We start from the raw sequence: 20,078 nt of genomic DNA on the forward strand, positions 1-20,078 counted from the left end.
GTTGTTATTTTTAAGAGATTGTTCATCAAACATCCAGAAGAAATTTAGGACGAGTAGCGAAGCGCCCCCAATGTTGCTAATTTTTATTTGCTTTTATTAGATCACTAATTGAATTAAAATAGCACTTATTGTCTGATGTTTAAAACGTAAATTTGAGACAAAAACGGAGGCACTTTATTGTCAAGAGACAAACAGTTAATTAGGGAGCACAAACTGAAATCTAATTATCTGGCTTTTAAGTCCAGGGCTGCTCTTAAATTCAACGGCAAACAATATCTAATATTCAATCTAGCCAGTGAATTTTCCTTGCCCGAGACGGAAAGTTTTATTAAAAAGACGGAAAAATAAACGTTAGTAATTTTGCGGCCGAACTTAAACAGAAAGTTTATGGAGGCTTGAAATGAGAAATTTAATAGAGCTGTCTCGAACAATATCAGGTCGAAATTTCCCGTTTTCCGTGTGCGTGAGTACCTCCGTCGATGAAATTAAAAATTTATTCGATCGATGAACTGATGTGGAACGAGCTTTAGACATTTCGCTCGCTTTGTAAGCAATCAGCATATGAGTGTGCATAAATGCGCCAATTAAATCTAAACTGGCTCGTTGTTGACTGAAAAGCGAATTAGCCCTTTGGGAATTTGCGATAGGAGCCCACGTATTGCGGAAATTATAATTGCTAATTCCGATTCGTTCACATATACAGAAGAGAACTCTACAACTGTCTCGATAAAGTGGAAAAATCGCAGTTTTTTGTTCATATACAGAACGAGGATGGAATAAAACATCCGTTCGAACAAGACGGGTACAAAGCTCAACGCCGCCCTGTTGAAATACCTGCTCAATTTCCTTTCAAGAGCGATCAAGATACCTATAAATATTGCAGTCAAAGTTGAAATACTCAAATTTTATTCAAAACCCGAAACGTAACAAAGTTTTTTGTTTAAGAATAATTTTCTAATGCAAATGCAGTAATTGGCATTCGTCAAAATAGCAATATAAATATTGCACTTGTCCGGATTTTTCTATGAGTTGACGAAGGGGAGGCTGCAATGGCAAAAATCTGAAAATGACTATGGGACCGCAAAGCGATATCAGGCCAAAAAATCATTTAGAACATAAAATTATGCCCTAGGAAGACAAATATGCCACTCTTTTTTAGGCTCCTTAATAAGCTCAGGAAGCCGGTGAAAGCTGAGTAATTTTTTTTAATTATTGAACAATATCAGAATTACAATTATCGCGAAAACTAACAAATTTATTTAATTCTTTTCTCTTTTAGCAAAAACAAATTAGACATTTGGGAACAAATTACACCACTGACTATTGACATTTTTAATTAGACTATTATGGACTTTTGCAAATATACCATCGTTTTACAAAATAAGAGCTGATATAAAGTTTCAAAGCCGCAAACCGAATTCAAACAATTTATTAATGCTGCTTTTTAAACAACTTATTACCCTTGAAAAGTAAAACTTAAAAACCGATATCATTTTTGTATAAGGTTAGCGCCCTTTGGAAGTTTTTTTCGTTACTAAAACTTGGGCTCTTTAATATAAGCTCGGGAATTCTCCATAAACCAACAATTTAGATATTAATAATGAAAAAAATCAGGGGCGTACAATATTTATTAACATAATTTTTCAAAAGAGTTATTTAAAGGTGGGGTGCCGGAGACGCGCTACTATCTTTTTTCACTTTTTAATAAGCCCAGGGAATTTAATACAACGGGGGAACTTATGCTTCTTAAAGAAAATCTAAAATGCGTTTCCACAATAGTAAGTTCAAAACATCATTTTATAGCTGTAACGTTAATAAATAATAAGTGTACAATTATCGAAATGATTATAGTTTTATTCTTATTGTTGTTTCTAGCCATCGCGATAATTTACCAAATTCAAGAATATGAAGTTACTACCGTTTGTTATCAATAATAAAATATATTAACTCGCAGGCATCGTTCCTTTCTATAACAGTTCCGCCATTCACCGTTATTGTCTGATATTTCATATTTCCTAAACTATCAGTTACCATCTAATCCCCATCAGCAGTGACCACCGAGCAAAAAATTTTATCGCTTTTGCATAACGCATCCGGAATGGCGGTTTTCAGGCCTCGTCATAAAGCTGACTTGGGTCGAAAATTGTACTTTGATTAACGTGTCACGAACTAAAAAGACCCGTGCACTAATTAATGTTTTATTGGAAAGCTGTCCTAAATCTTTCTATGCCCATCTCCCGTTTCGATTTTTGCAACTCGTATTTCGTATGACGTGTCACGATAGCCCCTGTCCGACCATTGTTTTCTATATTTGCTTTATAATGCTGAAAATGTGCTTTTAATTACTTAACAAAAGAGTTCTTCTGTTTAAAAGAGCGAAAGTGAAACTGCTCGAATCTTGATATAAAACTATCTAATTGGGGTCCGGGTTTTCCACTGTCGAGACTCGTGACACACTAACAAAGTTAAGGCTCGAGACAAGGGTCGGTTTATTAGTGTACCGTCAAGATTAGAGTTGTTCGATTTGGCCCACGGCTAAACCGTGTTGTATAAAAGAGAATTAATTGGGAACCTTCGGTTAACAAAATTAGTTTGTTCGAAATCCGCTCTGGGCGAACTTAAATCTATGATCCATCGAAGTCTGGATGAAATATTTTCGTAGCGTATTTTGGATGGAAGCAAAACAATAACAGAACAATCGAATACTTTCAACATCCGAAACTTTCCACCCTCGCCTTAGAGTTTCTGAATATGCATTTGTTCCTTCCGGCTTCATATATTATACTAAGAAAACTTTATAATGGGGTTGCCATAAAAAAACTTGACTGTTTTTTTTGCCGCGGTAGGTATAATCTTAAGTGGCATCACTCCAAAATAACTTTTTCACACTTTCCCGACACGTGGAATTATTTATCACCGCCCGGAAAAGCTTTGAGGCGCGGTTTTCAGGCATTTGTTTTCTGCCGACGCTTAATGACTCGCTTTTTCTTGCGAATTTAAAGAAAAAATTGTTCCGGATGAGATAACTTCAGTTTCAACTTGGTGCTGGAGGCGGTTGCGGGTATATTAAAGTACGATGGTTTCAAATAATAGCGCTCAAAAGCCCTTTTTATGTTTGTTTAAAAAATACGCATTCGCCGTAACGTCACAATTTGCTAGTTTCGTTATAGAAATACAAGACATTAAAATTTTATGATGGTTCTCAATCTTTTGTTTACAGCGTCTAAAATTATCAAAATGTTTAATAAAAATTTCAGGTGCCAGCGACTCTTGAGTTTGTTCCTAATACACGTTACTTGGTGTGAATGAGAGCCTGACTTAAAAACAACCATCATCGTATACATTATTTGCTCCAAATGAGCGATGATAATCCTTAATGAGGTTAATACACGCTTCAAATTTCCAATAAAGATGCACAGGATTGTACGATAATGACAACAAAGACACCAAATACCTGATTCACCATAATGTCAAAAAGTCACTTTGGTGATTATTCACATGACTTCACATTTAATTCAGTGTTCGATAGACGCGATATTCACTTACAGCGTGACGTATTAGCGTTATTGACATGTCGCATTAGTTACTTTATATCTCGGTGAATTATCTCCCAATTATATATCTAATACAGATTCAGTCATGAAGACTAATTATTATTGGCTATTGCAACATCTGACCAATTTGTGTAAAGAAAACTATAACTAACTCTCTACCAAGAGACTGATCTTTTTTGGACATTACTCTAAGTTTACTACTTGCATTGTCATCACACGTAGGCGAAAACCGCGCATTTCCCGACCGTATTTTCACCTTTTTCTGTCACGTTTTGACCATCTAAATCTGACACAGCCATGCCAGAGGAAATTTATTCTAGCTTCGCCGAAGTCGGTGCAAAAATACCACTATTTCGAGTGCAATAACTTTGACTGAGACTTGACAGGTCGAGACTCTCGAGAAAACTTCAATTCCGACATGAATGGAAACGAGCAAACGAATTTCTTTCATTGAGGAAATCCCTGTGAATGCGGTGGACCGTTTCACCCTCAGTGCGAATAATGAAAAGGAAAATAAACAAATTGCCGACGTCGAAAGGGAAAAAACCGAAAATTCATTACCATTTCTGCATTTTCTTCGTTAATAAAATTTGCCAAAGGAGGAACAAATCTTCAGAAATATCCACAATAGCATTTAAAAACTTTCAACATTCAGATTCACCATAATATCGAGAAATAATTGTTAAAATGTTTGTAGCCATTTAAAAAAAAATGTTATAAGGTTTTCTACTTATAAAGCAACGAAGAACGAGAGTTTCCTAATTATATTAATACACTAAATTTTAATAAGCTAATTTCTAATAAGCAGCAATGCAAATGGACTATCGAAACATCAACTGTTTGCAGACCTGCAATGCAATTTTGCCTCGTATACGTTTGTCAATGCTCCCTTGGACCATTAATAAGGCTTGAGGGTGCTGTATGGTGTTTACTTAGCCACAATGTGATAACGGGGTGAGTGTATAAACGATGTATGTTTAAGGGTCTGATCAAACACATTAGGTAATGGCTCAAATTGGGGCAGCAGGAAACGGAAATTATGCTTTTTATGAGCTTTGTTCAAATCTAAACAGTCATTTTGTTCAATAAAGTAAGAGATGCTATTGGTTTAATTCATGTTAAATTAATATAAATTTGCAGCATATTTTTTGAAAGAAAAGCAGCAAGGAATGTTGAAATTAGGTGTCTGACAACATTGCGCACAAAAACTCCCGCCATCTAATGCTCAAATTTACAACCATTGACCATTTTTATACATAGTTGCCGATTTATCGGCATACCGACTACATGAAAAGTCAAGTTAACAAACTTTGGACTAATATCCTACGGAATTGTTGAGTCGCCTATTTGTATGGAAAAATTTAAATGTTGGGGTGAAAACATTTTCAAACTAAAAACATCTCCAACATTGTACTTAATTTGTTAAATCACAAATTGAACATACTTCCTTTGTAGAAGTTAAAAATGTGACACGACTTTTTAAAATTTTATACTTTCAAAGCCACTAGAACTTTAAAAAAATAATCAAAGAACGTAACAATGAATAACAAACACCAAATACCATTTGAAATCTCATCTTAATAACTGTTCTAAAATGAATTAATTTTAACTTTGAGCCACATTACCAATTACGTCATTCTCATTAACGGACCAAAACTTACCTGCAAACATTAAAAAACAATAATTAGAACTTTTAACTTCAATCATTAACCCATCTTACCCCTATCTTCTACTTCTATCGCCCCATCCTGTGCATGGAATCATCCCACGGCGAATCTCCAATAACGTCGTTCCCTTAAAGCTATCAAGACTTACCTATAAACAATAAAAAACAACAATCAGAACTTTTAACTTCAATCATTAACCCATTTTACCTCCATCTTCTGTTCCCATCACCTCATCCTGTTTATCCTGTGCGGTCATCTAATGGTGTCTCTCTTCCCTCAGAGTAGCCCCCTCCGTGCAAGGCCTTGGCCCTTACATCCTATCGTACTTCTCTACATTAAACAGCGACTTAAGGGGTCTGTTTAATATGAGATAACACGGATGGAGACCTTGTTCTATTTAGCCTTGAGGGCGGAAGGCACCCCCTAGCACTAACTGTCTGACCACCTCAAAAGGAGATAAAAGTTTATCGCAACACCCACTTTCACTCGCGAAATGTCAGCTACACTAATGACGTATCTTAAGAGTCCTTAAAACAAAAGAACGCTGCTACGTTGCCGATTATTACGTTATTCGTTACTACAGATATCCCTTTCCCGCCGCGCAAATATCCAACTGAATCATCTTCGAAATGATATCACTATGAAAACATGCAAACAAATTATAACCTGCTTTTTGTAAAATTCCAGCTAGTGCTCCTACAAAAAGAACGACCCACAACACGGCGTATTGCATATATTTGAGTCTTATTATTTCAACCTATTCGAGAAATGAAAAATTTATTCGGTAAATGATCATTTCTTTTTATTGCATCCCCATGCTGTATATATTAATCTTGAATACACTTTATTTAAATTTTAATATTTCTAAATATTAGAAATACCACAAATTTAAAATATATATACATACAAAACACGTCCCACACAGAGCGTTCCAGAAACGCTGATACACATGAATAGTGAGCGATAAAGGGTAAAAAATAGAGCAATTCAGCTAAACCTGTTTTAAGCAAAAGTTGCTTGTTTCCATTCTACATTTAAAACATATGTTTCAACCTAGCTGATCGATGGTATGACCTGCGTCTGGCCGAATGGAATGGAAATCAATTTAATTTTTTAGCAGTGCTCCCAACTTTAATATTATCACGAATTTTCGAAAGCTCTTAGAGGTATGAGAGTTTTTTTTAATAGCCTCGGAACGTAGATGTTCTAAGTGAGGGAACAGATATTTCAAATGCATTTCACATTCCCAAAAAAACTCCCTAAGAGCAATATCAAGTCTTTAATTCAAAAACTGTGGAACTTATTCTCAATTTAAAGAATAAAAAATAACCCTTTGAAAAATGAAAACAAACAACTTTCATATAACGAAAGTTTACGCAATACCGAATTAAATTCTTTCCGAATCTCAGAAATTGTTGTAAATCCTCTAAACCATCACAAAAGAGGATTAAAGAACACCAAAATTAACATTGAAAATGAAACACCACTGCAAACCACGCCTTAATGGCTATTGCAAAATGAATTTCACCTTTTAACAGAATATCCCAGTACATCATTCTCGGTAACCAATCAAAACTTACCTGTAAATAATAAAAAATAACATTCAGAACTTTTAACTTAATGCACTAACCCATCTTACCCCCATCTTCTAGTCCTATCGCCCCATCCTATGCGTGGAATCATCCAACGGAGAATCTTAAATGACGTCGTTCTTTTAAACCTACCCAAACTTACCTGTTAACAATAAAAAACATCAATCAGAACTTTCATTTCAGTTTAAATCATAAACCCATCTTACCCCCATCTTCTACTCCTGACACCCCATCCTACGTGTGGGATCATCCAACGGCATCTTTCTTCACTCAGAGCATCCCCTTGTGGGTGGAGACCTTGTTCTATTTAGTTTTGAGCGAGGGACGCACTCCCGAGCACCAAAAACGTGAGCCTGAATCACATCAGTAACATTCACTTTAACTCACTAAATGTCAGTTGAATGACACACAATTTCACTCACTAAACGATAGATGCACTAATGGTGTACCTTATCAGTCCTTAAATCAAGAGAAAACCCGATTTCCCGATTATTACTTTAGTAGGTAATACGAATATCTTCTTTGTCACAGAGTTAACATTCGACTGAATCATCTACGAAATGATATCGATACGAGAACGTGTAAAAAATTTACAACCGGCCTTTGTAAAGGTACAGCTCATCAGTCCAAAAAGCAATACCCGATAGGAAATAATATGCAATGTTTCGAGATTCGGTAAAATAGGAGAAAAGCTTGCTAATTCAAGGGAGTAGTTTCACTACGCAAACAGCTCTAGAAAAGTATTTTTGGTCTTTCCGGTATTTTAAAAGCACCGAAGTTTCGATTGTTGACTTCGACTTCTCATTCTCTTTAACCTGGAAACCGCAATTATTGCCTTATAAAAGTGTAATTAAAACATTTGTTTAGTAAGGTATTCAAAGAAGGTGTTGCCAGATTTCGTTCTTCGTTTTTATTTAGGTTTAGCTACATTTAAAAAATTAATTTTGCATATCTTCAATACGGAGAATAATTAAAATTTACCCAGTACAAAATTATGTTTTACTTTTCAATTATTTCGAAAAAAAAAACAAATTTTCGGCTTCCTCTTTAACTGCTTTTCTTTCGTATTATGGTGCGAGATAGATCAGAGCATAGACCACTTTTCCGTGGCAGTTTTTATGAACATCACGATCATTTCATTAAAGAATCCAAAACTATCTCATTCCGTAACTGGGGAAAAAATAAATTCGAACATTTCGGTTTTTCAACGTAACTGAAATAGCAAAAATAATTTTTGTAGACTGGGGTGCACCGTCAAATCACTCCCTTGAAAGCACATTTTTCTCTGCTAATTAAGCAAGACTATGTTACCGTTTACGAGTTCCCCATGCAGGATATTCTTATCATGAACACACCATGCATACACTGGGTGTTCAGGCGAACCCTGGATAAAGGAGATTAACATGAGAAATCGGTTTTTATTTTTTTTGCGCCTGCACGGGTTACCGAACTGAAAAACTTTCACGAGGAGGTTGTACTACTCAAGACCGACCATCATTCCGCAATTTTCTTAAATTTCTAATTAGAGCCGTGTTGGCTCAGATTGCGTCTAAATTTCAAAAAATTGAATATCCCACGTAAACGTTCGAGGCCACGATCAGTCAGAGTTAAAATCAAAATTAATCAAACGTTAAGTCGCCAACAACATAAGCGTAAAGACACTACGTCAAATGAATTTTTCCTTTTTTTATTTAACCCTTTATTTAAATGCAATAAAGGTAAAATTAAAACAATTAAATTAAAAATCTACTTACGCATTAAAGTTCAATCAAACAAGTAAAGAAAAACAAAAAACCTTAACATTTTCTGTAAAAACATCAACAACAATTGCTCGAAGAGACCACCAATCAATCTAACGAACCGTGCCATCGAACGATTACGCGCGACATTCAAACTTTTGAAATTCGGAGGCATTTTGTGCTAAAAGGGCTCTAATTAGAAAATTGAGAAAGTTATGGAATGATGGACAGGTCTTGAATACTACAACCTCCATGTAAAAATTTTTAAATTGAATCACCCGTGCAAGCGCAAAAAAAACGGTTTCCCATATTAATCTCCTATGTTCGGGGTTCGCCTGAACACCCGGTATATGTAGTTAGGTACGTGGTTAGCTTTCCAGATTCATGCAAGTGAGTTATGGATAAAATTTCGCTCATTATCCATCTAAACTTCAGAGGAAACCTTTTTTTGCACGCACAGGGAGCCAGAATCTCTTTGTGAATTTTTTCGCGGCGAAAACACATTGCATTTCCAGCGAATTGGATTCTATTTGGACCCATTTCCCCGGTTTTCTTTTATCTTTTATTGCGTATCATGACAGGGCAGTTAAGCCATCGTTTCAATTTGTTTCAGCAATGAAAGGCCGGATAATCAACTGCTCGCCCCATCAGGATATTTACTTTCTGGAGACCCATGCGAAAAACGAGGTAAGTGAATTGTTTTTTCAATGAATTACGTCTATCCGGAGCGGAAATATCCCTTCTATTGAGAGATTAACAATAGAAAATTCTAAAGTGTGAATAAGTTAAACATGTGGTATAAATTTCACACAGAAGTACAAGGTGGTGGCTGTAAAATAAACAAATTAAAACGCTTTTGAATAAATTAATCGCGGCTTCAAAGCTATTTTATGCCAGAGCTTTAGAATCGGCCGCTTCAAAGCGATAGCTGGGCTTTCAGTCAGATATTCCCGGTCAAAAGTACGGAATTTGCGAAAGGATTATCTATGCACAGATAGCTTTATTGTTAACATTCCAACTCTGGGGTTATAAATAAGCCATTTTACCGAAACTAGCGAGGAATGTAATTAATCTAAACGTTGCTGTTTGCTGGGCGAACAGTCAAAAACCGATACTTGGAAAGTTCAGAGCAAAGTAGAGACGTTGCACGTAAGTTACAAAGGAATGAGACTGCAAGAAGTTTTGTCTCAGCTTCGGTAATAATTTTGTGGCACACGAGGCACACAACAAAACTGTTTTCGAAAAGTTCGCGACGTTATTATAACATGTCGTCGTAAATCTAGTCCACCCTAATGGAAGGAAGTTTAACGAGTTTTCGCCATGTTTGCGAGGAAAAACCCAAAATAAAACCGACCCTGTACGGTCTGCATTGGGATTATAATGATGTATGTCAATTATGCAAGTAACTAGTAGGATTTTAGCTAGCCCACTGGTAAATTATCATAGAAACATTAGACCAAGATAGACATATCAAAATAAATATCTCGGGACATTTTTGAGTTTAACTGCTAAGTTGAATAACGACGGAATGGATGATATACAGGGTGTCCCACAAGTGTTTCATTATATTTCAGTGGGTAATAGTACATTGAAAAATAATATGACTCCCTATATAAACCATATTCCAATAATGCTTCATTAAGAAGATACAGGGTGTTAAACTTTAATTAAAAAATCTAACTTTTATTGATATATTCAAAACCGTTTGAGATATGTAAGTGAAATTTGGCATGTTTTGAGAGTTAATGTAGACGCATTTATTTATGCAAAAGGGCTATTTTTCGTTTCACCAGTGACGTGCGTACGGACACCTCTCAGCACATTTTTAAAGAAAAACATGGTGCGCCACTGCCTTTTATCAAAATAAAAATTATTTTTATAAGTTTAATTTCATTTAGAAGAAAAATGCTCACTTGACTCTTTTTCGTCCGACGTATCGTTTGCCAGTAAAAAATTGAATACCGTCTATATGCACGATATTCTCTAAATGGTTTTAATAATATTAAGTTTGTTTTAAATATTATTAATTTGCTATAACATTATAGAAATTGTTCAAATTGGTGGCCATTTTGTTCAATACATAATTGAGCTCGCCTGTTCATTGATACTCTGATACGTTGAAATATTCCAGGTGTGTTTTAAGTTTAACACCCTGTATCTTCTTAATGAAGCATTATTGAAATATGGTTTATATAGGGAGTCATATTAATTTTCAATGTACTATTACCCACTGAAATATAATGAAACACTTGTGGGACACCCTGTATATATCGCATAAACTACTGTGATAGTTAGGAGTCTTCTGAGATCAAACGTAATTGATTTGTAATTTTCCGGAAAAATTTGCGCATAAGTAATTTTTTTATATTTATATAGAATAGAATATTTATATATAAAGAATAAAATTTTCGGGTAATCCATTGGTCAAATATTCACATAACTAAAATATACAAGATGATTCAGAAATATTGAATCAAACTTTTAGGGATTATTCAGTGCAGTAATAAAAGATATTTAAGTGTAAGAACCCATGTTCCGAAATGTCTCCTTAAGGCGCTACAGTCGTGCGAAGACAAATCATGTCTTGGTCTGTGTCTATTGGCGTTTCATAAAACAAAGATTTCACATCTCTCCATAGAAAGCAATCTAATGGTATTAGATCGGGTAACCTAGGAGGCCACGTAAATGGATCACCTCTGCCAATCCAATGTCAACCGAACTGACAATTCAAATAGTCAGTAGGAAATCCAAATACATTTTGAACAATTACTTTAATGTTATTTTTTGCAAACAAGTTTAAATGAAACGCACTAAATCTCGATAAAACAGATTTTTGTACATGACTGTCTTAAAACATCATTAAAGCGTCATAAGGGCGTTATGCCTTAGGAAGTTTCCGGACATGTGCGCTGAAATGCTTTCTATTATTGCACTGAGAAATCTCTAGAAGTTTGTTTCCATAGGTCTGAATCAACCTGTATTGCCCTTGCCGGGCATTTTATTAGAAATTTCATTAAAATTACATTTGAAGAACGTCAAAAATGTCCTTTGTTTCATGTCTTATTCGAAATTTAAAGTGAACTTTCGAGCATCTCAGTGTATGAGAAATGGAAGACAACCAAGAAAGTGTTTCTACTGAAAGGGGCCGACATCAAAGGGCCAACTCTAGGATAAATCAAATTTATCCTATCTCTTTCTCTCTCACTCTCTCTTTCTCTCTCTCTCTCTCTCTCTCTCTCCCTCTCTCTCTCTCTCTATCTCTCTCTCCCTCTCTCTCCCTCTCTCTCCCTCTCTCTCCCTCTCTCTCCCTCTCTCTCTCTCTCTCTCTCTCTCTCTCTCTTCCTCTTTCTCTATTTCTCTCTTTCTCACTCATATTTCCACTATCTCTTAAAAAAAAACTATTTTTCTACGTGCGAGAAAATGAAATTTCTAGAAACGTTAGCAAATTGCTATTGGTCAAAGACTCAATAAGAACTGTGTTTCCTTTCGCTTTAAAATTTACACCTCCCTATAAAGGAAACTCAAACTGGCAGATAAAAGTTTTGTCTGTACCGGAACGTCTAAAAATTACGTCCTCCACGAGCTCGAAGAGGATTGGCCTTTATGTGTATTTCTCTTTTTGAGTTATACTTCCAGCTCTGGAGATTTGTCAAAGATAGTGGATTGATTGGACCTTTTAAAGGGCACTCGAGAGTAAAAGCCTTCGGAATAGACAGTCATATTTTTGCCTTTGTTGTTTACTGCCGTTTTTGATCCACGAACGACCTTTTGAGAATTAGTTGTTTGTGTAGGTAAATACAAAAGGAATTTATATGAATTGAGAGAGGGGAAGAATTCTTTGTACAATAGTAAGTAAGAAATAATTAAGCTGCTCCAGAAAGATACAGCTCGACGAGAATGGAAACAATGCAAATCCTCGAAAAACTGCGATAATTTTTCTTATTTGTGGGATTTGGATGTATGGAAATATGATTCTTTACGAGCCAAGCTAGATTTAAGCAGTGGCAAAGCGATCAACTTGTTAAAATTGTCTTTAATTGAATAAAAGATCTATTTTCTGCGAACAGTAGGTGAAATTTGCAAAGCAGATTAGCTTGCAAATTTCCAATTTCTGATTCTTACTTCATTCCTTTCCAATCTGTTCCAATCTTTTTTCTCTGATAATTTTGATGGCCCTAAAAACTGAATTAAAGCGCTAAAAATTCCAACCATAAACATTTTCTCCCACTGTGTGGCACTAACGCGACAAACAAGGTGACGTGAAGACAAGCGTTACGAGGGGAGATGTGTAACTACACATACGGACTTTTTTAAAAGCCATTTTTAACGAAACCACCCAGAATTATTGCTTAAAAACTTTTCTGGGGCTTCGGACACTACATCTTGCAAAAAATGCAAAAATTCAAAAGACCATCAATTAATGAAGCCCCCACAGAGGTTAAAGTGCTAGTTCTGTCTTCGTATATTTTTTTCCCATTGTGTTTTGCATGTGGGCATCGTGAAATTTGGAGTAATTCTGGGGATGGGCAACCAACCATATGTAAAGCATTTTTAATATAATAAATTTCGATTGATGAAATAGATAGAAACGATTAATTAGAGAAAACACCTTAAATTGATGAATTTTCTTGGCGCATTTGGAGTGTAAACGAAATTAACATACGTGCCGCAAATAATTAGGAATGCATATGTGATATGGATAAGCAAAACTATGCTAAAACCAACTCGAACATAAGAACGCTAAGAACTTCATGATAATGACGAATTCCGTCTTATTAATTATTCTGCAAGCCAATTGGGATCTTCCATCAGCCGAAATAAGGAGAAAACATCTGAGCTTCGCGAGGAACTTAGAATGGCCCTTTTTAACAAACTAATCCATAAAACTTTACGCTGAAGTTTAAGGGTTCAACTTAAAACGAGATAAAACTTTTTCGAACAAGTTTTGCATGGGAACGCGATAAATAGGATACACCCGCCTAGTTCCGGTTAAATGCTGTTGGCCTAAAAAGGTTCTTCTTAAAGTTTGTTATTTATGGCCTTTTAAAACTGGAATAAAGGTGTCTCGAACACTAGTGCACTGTGACTGCAACTTTCCAATCACATTTCCAGTTTTTTCCAAAACTAATTCCAACCAAACAAACACCTCAATACAACTGGCAACTTTTCACTAACGCTCCCTTTCATTTTCAGGAAAGCAATTTAGAGAACCTATTCGTTTCCCCGGCGGGCAGGGAAATGTTGAAATACAAGCCTAACACCAAGTTAAAACAGAAATTCAATCAAAATCTAGAGGTGAGTTATTCCGAGTCTAACGAAACTTTTAACTAACCATCAATAACGTAGTTTCTAACTACAATTCAAAACCCGAACGGACAATCAAATTTACCGCACGAGAGCAATAGCAACCCCAAAGTTGGCACCGATAAGTGCGTCGGCGCAGTGACGCCTTCGTCCAGCGCCCATCACACGTCAATCGACAGCCCTTCCACGTCATCGACCATGATGGAGGGCGGCAAAAGTATGGACCTCTATGAGGAAGCTGCCGCCATCTTAGGACTTAGTTGCTCACAGACTGATGATTGTAGATGTATAGAATGTCAGGTGAGGAAAATGACTGGGAGCGCATGCGCAATTGGAAAAATCAAGCTTCATTCAATAATCTTTTTGGTATTTATTAAAACAATTTGTCTGTAAAACATCATGAATATCCGCAACTCTTAAGGTTCTGAAAATTCTATATAGATAAAGAAAGTTACGCTCAAGCTACTTGCAAGCTTAATAAAATTCCAGAAGCTCTTAAGGATCTATTGATATTTAATCCCTAAACTTTCCTTTAAAATATCAAGGTCGTTCGTCCTTTCTGTACGGTCAATTCAGATCTTCAAAGGCATCTTAAATAAGTAATTTGTATACGTATAAATACTCAATGAAATGCAAGCTATTGGCTCACCTGATAAAATCCCAAGTTCACTTTTAAAGATCTTTTGGTATTTAATCCTAAAATTTGCCACTAAAATATCAAAAGCCACCTCTGAGGTCAATCATAGAAAATCCGGTTTTGGTCATTATTTTTCCGGTTATCTCTCCGGTAAATCCGGGCCCTTCCGGAGCGGAATGAGGAAAGAGGAAACAATAATACTTCGTAATGAAATATAATGGAGGCAATAATTCTACGACGAAAAATTTCCATTAAATGGAAAGAAATTACTTAAACGCGCAGAGGGCCACGCTCTCGTTAATTTCTGGATTAATTAAAGGAAAATATTTCTCAGCTGAGTTGAAAAACTGTGTAGAATTAGATTTAATCTTTGAGGTTTTATTGTTGCTAAATAGCAATTCTTTTAATGTTGCCTATAGGATGGCTCAAGCTGAATTAGAGCAGGTGTTGTTCCTTGAATAGTGCCATCCAGGGTCGTCTGAACGTCGGCACGGAAAAATACAACCCCATTAATCTTCCACCCCCCCGAAACAGTCAAAATGTAGGCCAAATTCGAATTTGGATTTGATTAACGGGGGGTCGAACGTTATGTTTGGCAACGACTGGATTACAATTGACAGGCTTAAAAATGGCGTTCCGGTCTGGAATTGCGGTTCGTATTAGCTTAAAAGCCTCCGCTTTTCGATACCGTGGATACATGCACGTGGCTAATTGGAACGATGCGGTTCGCCCCCTCCCCCAAAAAAAAAGGAGTCGAATCAGTGGAGCCAATTAGTTTGGAAATTTCCCACTTTCCAGACGGGAACCACGACGTCATCCAATTTGCGCCCCGAAAATTCGGAGCAGCAAATCACCTAATTTCCGTGAAAGCTCGAGTGAAGGAGCTAATGCACCTGTATTTTTCAGTGTCACTACTTCGACTTTGAAGAGGAAATTGATTTCCCGACCACGGGAAATGAGTATGGCCAGCTGCTGAGTGTGGATCACACCTCGTCTTGTTCCATCCAATAGCGAAGCAGAGGTGGAATTGCGAGGAATTTGGTCTAAAATTGTATTCATTCATCCACTGAATAAAACAGAGGGTGAGGAAGTTGGGATTGGCTTAATACCTCAGAAAATGAAAAATGCTATTTATGTTAAGATGCTTAGCATTATTCATTTTCTTAAATTTATGATTTTTGAGAATCTTTTTCAATTTTCGAAATTTTAACATTTTTGAAAATGTGTATGTCCTTTCAAATATTAAGCCTTTCCCAAACGCTTAACTAATTTGTACAGAACGTTCACCAAAACAACTTAGTTTGACAGGAATCTGCATCCACAATAACGTCATAATTCCTGCTCTGTAACTTGGTTCATTGCTGAACGCGCAGTACATCAAATTTATGTATATTTGGCTGCATATTTTAAGTTATGTTAAGACATTTTCAAAGGTGTATTTTATAAATTTTAAATATGTACTAATCGAACCTTATCATTGCCCCAAAACCCATGAGCTTCTAATTATTATTCCATAAACTATCCCCATGATGTCTAATTGAAATATTTCAACCTTATAGATATACGACTATTATTGTAATTAAGCTTATTTTGCAGAAGAATCGTCTAAATAGATTATTTTAAAAGTGTGTGTATATGGCACATTTATGATAGGAAATAATTTGCACGTGCATATATTTATGTGATATAAATTTACTTTATTGTTGTTGTTGATACGGGGCATAATACTAACACTAAACAATATTGCCACTGGACTCTTATAATATCGAAATATACAGGGTGGGACTATGCTTGAAAAAACCTTTATCGTTTTCTTGTTTTTGTTTATACGTAAAGGCTTTCTATTTTTGTATTTTGCTCTCTATCTTTAGCCACTTATTATTACTAAACACTAGTCTAAGTATATAGTAATTAAATACACATTTTATTGTGTTTTTTTTTATCAATGTTTCATGGTTTATCAAGAGTGTTTCAAAGAGAAATCAAACATTAAAGCTGCTATATACCAGTGATAATCCGTTACTAGTAAAGTAAACAAATTTTTATCTGTGCTCAAAACTGAATTTACATTGTTGTAAATATTAAATATTATATTCTATGCTCAATAATGTTGTGAGTTTTTTTTTTTTCAAAGTACCTACCCAACATCAGGATAAATTAGCAGGTGCAAGCAATGCGCAAAAATAATGCGATTCGGTCTATCATACTCATTTATTCATAATTTTGTATAGGACTCCACAAATAAATATATCACACATTTAGGATAGTATTCGTAATATATAAAATATAGGTGCTCAGGTCAGGGTATAATAATTTGGTGCGTCTCAGTTAAATATATAGTTCTTACAGTCGTTCCTAAAATCTATGATCTACGAGTATAATACCCAGAGATAAGATTTCTGTCAAAATTTCATATAGTTCCATATTTCTATGGGTTTCAGTGAAAGAGGGAACTATCCTCCTTTATGGTAGATTACATTCATCATTCCTATACCTAAGTTAGAGCCAAGTCAAAGTTAATACAGATAATATTGTTACACTGAAACGAAATCGTTTCTACTCCCGTCGTAACTAATTCCAGTTGCACTATCTCTTAGGTCTAAATACAATCTTATGCCTTAAAAGCTCTCACTGAGTTTTCTTTACACTGAAAAATACTAACAAAAAACGCTAAAACTGCCTTTAGCTTTCAGTCGTATAAAATTCACATTACCCGACTCATCAACAAGTTTTGTGAGATCTTTGAGAAAGCGCAATTTCATATGTTACAAGTTTCGTTAAAAACATCCGCCATATCTATGTACAGTTTGTAAATATAGAAATAGACACCGATAATAATATAATGCAATAATTTATAATTTTTCATGAATCAAAGAAGATTATTTTACAATAAAAAGTATCTATCAGTCAGTGGTGTGGATACTACAATACATGCAGGGGCGTACCAAAAAGATATACATATTTCGCACGCCCGTGCTTGCAAGTTTAAAACATCAATAAAAATCATTTATTACATAGTTATTACAAGATATTGCAAGCGCTTCCATGCATGACCTCATGCAGAAATACAGGGGTTCCAGCTCCCAAGCCTCCGTCTGTTTTTTCCTGTTCGTTTTGCTCATACTCACAGTCAAAATAATGGCTTTGACAATCGTAGCAGCGGCAGTGGTCTGACATCTTGCAGGTAATGCCGAATTGTTTAGCTACAGCTCTAATACCAAAAACATCAAGAAGATGATGCAGAAAAAATCTCGGTATCACCACAGCAAAACATATGAATCATAATCCTGACGACGCGGATAAGGAAACTTGTGATTTGTGATTTTGGTGTTGTGGTGAATTGATAAGAACGGTTTAACGCATTATAAATTATCAATTATACGAAACGGAAAAGGTGAAACATACAGAAATAATCTTGACAATATGGTAAAGATATATTTTTCTCAGTAATGTGGAAGATCAATAATTTCTATAATTTTTATGAGTCAATTCCAAGTTTGCTTTGGAGAATTAAATTCTCCGAATGCTCTTATAGCTAGTTGATTATTTCTTTGGTTCAAAATGCGGTATTTTATCAACCTATTATTACTGAATACTTACTTGTAGAATTCTTTGCTCGATTTGTGCATAATCTCCTGGGCTTGAGGCGGAGTAGATGGAGATTGCGATTGAACACTTTCTTGCTGCTTTAGGCGATTCTAGAATAAAACCCATTTTCAACACTTAATTTAAAAACCATATCATAAGAAGCATTCCCAAAAACGCATTAATACATGCGAGCCAAAATCTAGAATAGAACCCACTTTACGCGTTTAATTAGTAACTTCAAGCCCTTGAAAAGCTTTTTTAACGTCATTACCAAATATTGCCCACCTCTTCCAATACGAATTCGTATGAAGGGGGAGGACTCGATGGTATTACCTCTCTCCCACCTCCACCATCGTCATCGTTTACGAAGTTTTCAGTATTGTTCGAGTTTGTATTTGAATTTGTGGAACTTATATCTGCGTTGTAATCATCTTCTTCGATTGTCGCTGCCTCATTTATATCTAAAAATTACCCTCTCTAACATTATTCTCCCAGATCTTTCTCATTTTACCTTCCTGGATTGAGGATGCTGTGAGGTCTTTAAAATCCAGCTCATGTTCAGTCTCAGTCGAATTACTGTATTATATCAAACAATTACAAACATAATTGAGATATTTGGAGTGTTATTTATACCTTCTATTTAAAGAATTCGACTTCGACATCCTACTAAATTTGATCTTGAAAGGCGCCAGGGTGGCGGCTTAATATGACCCACAGACAACAACTGTCATCCCTAATAGACCTTAAAATCTAAAACAAAGAGATTATTAAGACAATGTTGTGTATGAGATATTAGACATACGATAAAACCTTTATACTATCAGCGGTCGATATAAAGGGAATCGGTGGTAAAGGTGAGGGTGCACCCGTGTTAAGTTTCCTATATTAAGTATACTGCTGAGAAATCCTATTTTAGTTTCATTTCTTTGAACGATGGTAAAATTCAAATTAAAGTGTGATAATCCACGCGATTTCAGGGATGTCAAGATAAATGGTGCACCCACCTCGTTTATTTCCATTTAATCACCCTTCCCCAATCATTAGTGGAGACATTTAATTAAAGGCTTGCCCTTAATTAGACTCTAATAAGATAGAAAATAATATCCTTATCCTACGTTACGGCTTCAGAAATTAAGGCGGGATTTGCTACCTAGGATCAGGGGGTGCTTTTATTTCATGAGTCATTAATTTTGGATTAAATTAACCCTAAAGATAGCAAGAATTTTGCTCTGACTTGAAGACTTTCAAATAGCACAAAAAACATTATTTCAATTCCATTCTACGAGGAGACACAGATGGAAAGACAGAGTAGATTTTTCATTCACCATTTTCGCCAGAAAAATGTGGATCTATTCTTATGCAATCTTATATATATTAAATTCGATTCTCCTCATTCTTTTCGCGACATCAAAATTGATTCCTGAATTCCATAGCTAAACGATGCAGTTATATTAAGAATTAAAAATTTAACTACACCCATGGTTTTTCCACCCCTTCCCCTACACATCACAACTAAAGAAAAGCTCACCTTTTTTGCGAAACCAACGTCGTTTTTTGGCAACGGTGAAGAACACCCTCGACGTTTAATACTATAAATGATTAATTTTCGGTATGGGGTGGGTAAAATCGCGTTAAAAAGAATGTAAACATTGAACATTTAGGCCGCAGAATACACCTAGAAACGCAGTTTAGGATATCGACGATAGGGGCGCGAAAGCAGGGGTTGATGCGCGCGAAACGGAAGGGGCTATATAAGCGTGTGGATATAGGGCAAGGGGGTGGATTTTTTTACATTTACCTTAAAAGTTTTTTTTCTAGGTGTAACGACCTTTAAACAAATCATATTTTAGCTTTATATGGTTCTTTCCTATATATCATACAATTTTAAATAAACACGCTCAATGCTAACACAAATTTTCAATATATAAAAATGCTCTTGATATTATTTTAGTCAATAATTGCATAAAATCTAGAATTAAGGTAGTCATGGCGCCGTT

The 20,078-nt window shown here is 35.5% G+C and overlaps 2 protein-coding genes across 5 annotated transcripts in view; one reads left to right on the plus strand and one right to left on the minus strand.

Annotated features, from left to right (window-relative positions):
• The window catches only part of LOC136341514 (uncharacterized), a 39,117-nt gene extending 22,516 nt beyond the window's left edge, over positions 1-16,601 (plus strand). For all 3 annotated transcript variants that reach the window (XM_066286567.1, XM_066286566.1, XM_066286568.1), the window contains 4 exons: positions 9,166-9,239; positions 13,746-13,847; positions 13,899-14,156; positions 15,400-16,601. In XM_066286567.1, coding sequence (XP_066142664.1) covers positions 9,166-9,239; positions 13,746-13,847; positions 13,899-14,156; positions 15,400-15,504 — 539 coding nt within the window. In that variant the 3' untranslated portion in view covers positions 15,505-16,601. The remainder of the gene's footprint in view (positions 1-9,165; positions 9,240-13,745; positions 13,848-13,898; positions 14,157-15,399) is intronic.
• An 88-nt stretch (positions 16,602-16,689) lies between these two features.
• Positions 16,690-19,777, minus strand: LOC136341515 (uncharacterized). 2 transcript variants are annotated; one of them, XM_066286570.1, is made up of 6 exons: positions 19,610-19,777; positions 18,715-18,831; positions 18,593-18,657; positions 18,415-18,542; positions 18,094-18,191; positions 16,690-17,704 (listed from the first exon to the last, which is right to left on the minus strand). In XM_066286570.1, the coding sequence occupies exons 2-6, from the start codon at positions 18,741-18,743 to the stop codon at positions 17,515-17,517; spliced, it is 510 nt and encodes a 169-aa protein (XP_066142667.1). In that variant the 5' UTR covers positions 18,744-18,831; positions 19,610-19,777; the 3' UTR covers positions 16,690-17,514. The 2 variants fall into 2 exon arrangements, with proteins under 2 accessions (XP_066142667.1, XP_066142666.1); XM_066286569.1 differs by having other exon boundaries at positions 18,367-18,542.
• Positions 19,778-20,078: the final 301 nt, after the last annotated feature.

This window comes from Euwallacea fornicatus, chromosome 10 (genome assembly GCF_040115645.1).
Source record: "Euwallacea fornicatus isolate EFF26 chromosome 10, ASM4011564v1, whole genome shotgun sequence".
NCBI lineage: Eukaryota > Metazoa > Arthropoda > Insecta > Coleoptera > Curculionidae > Euwallacea > Euwallacea fornicatus.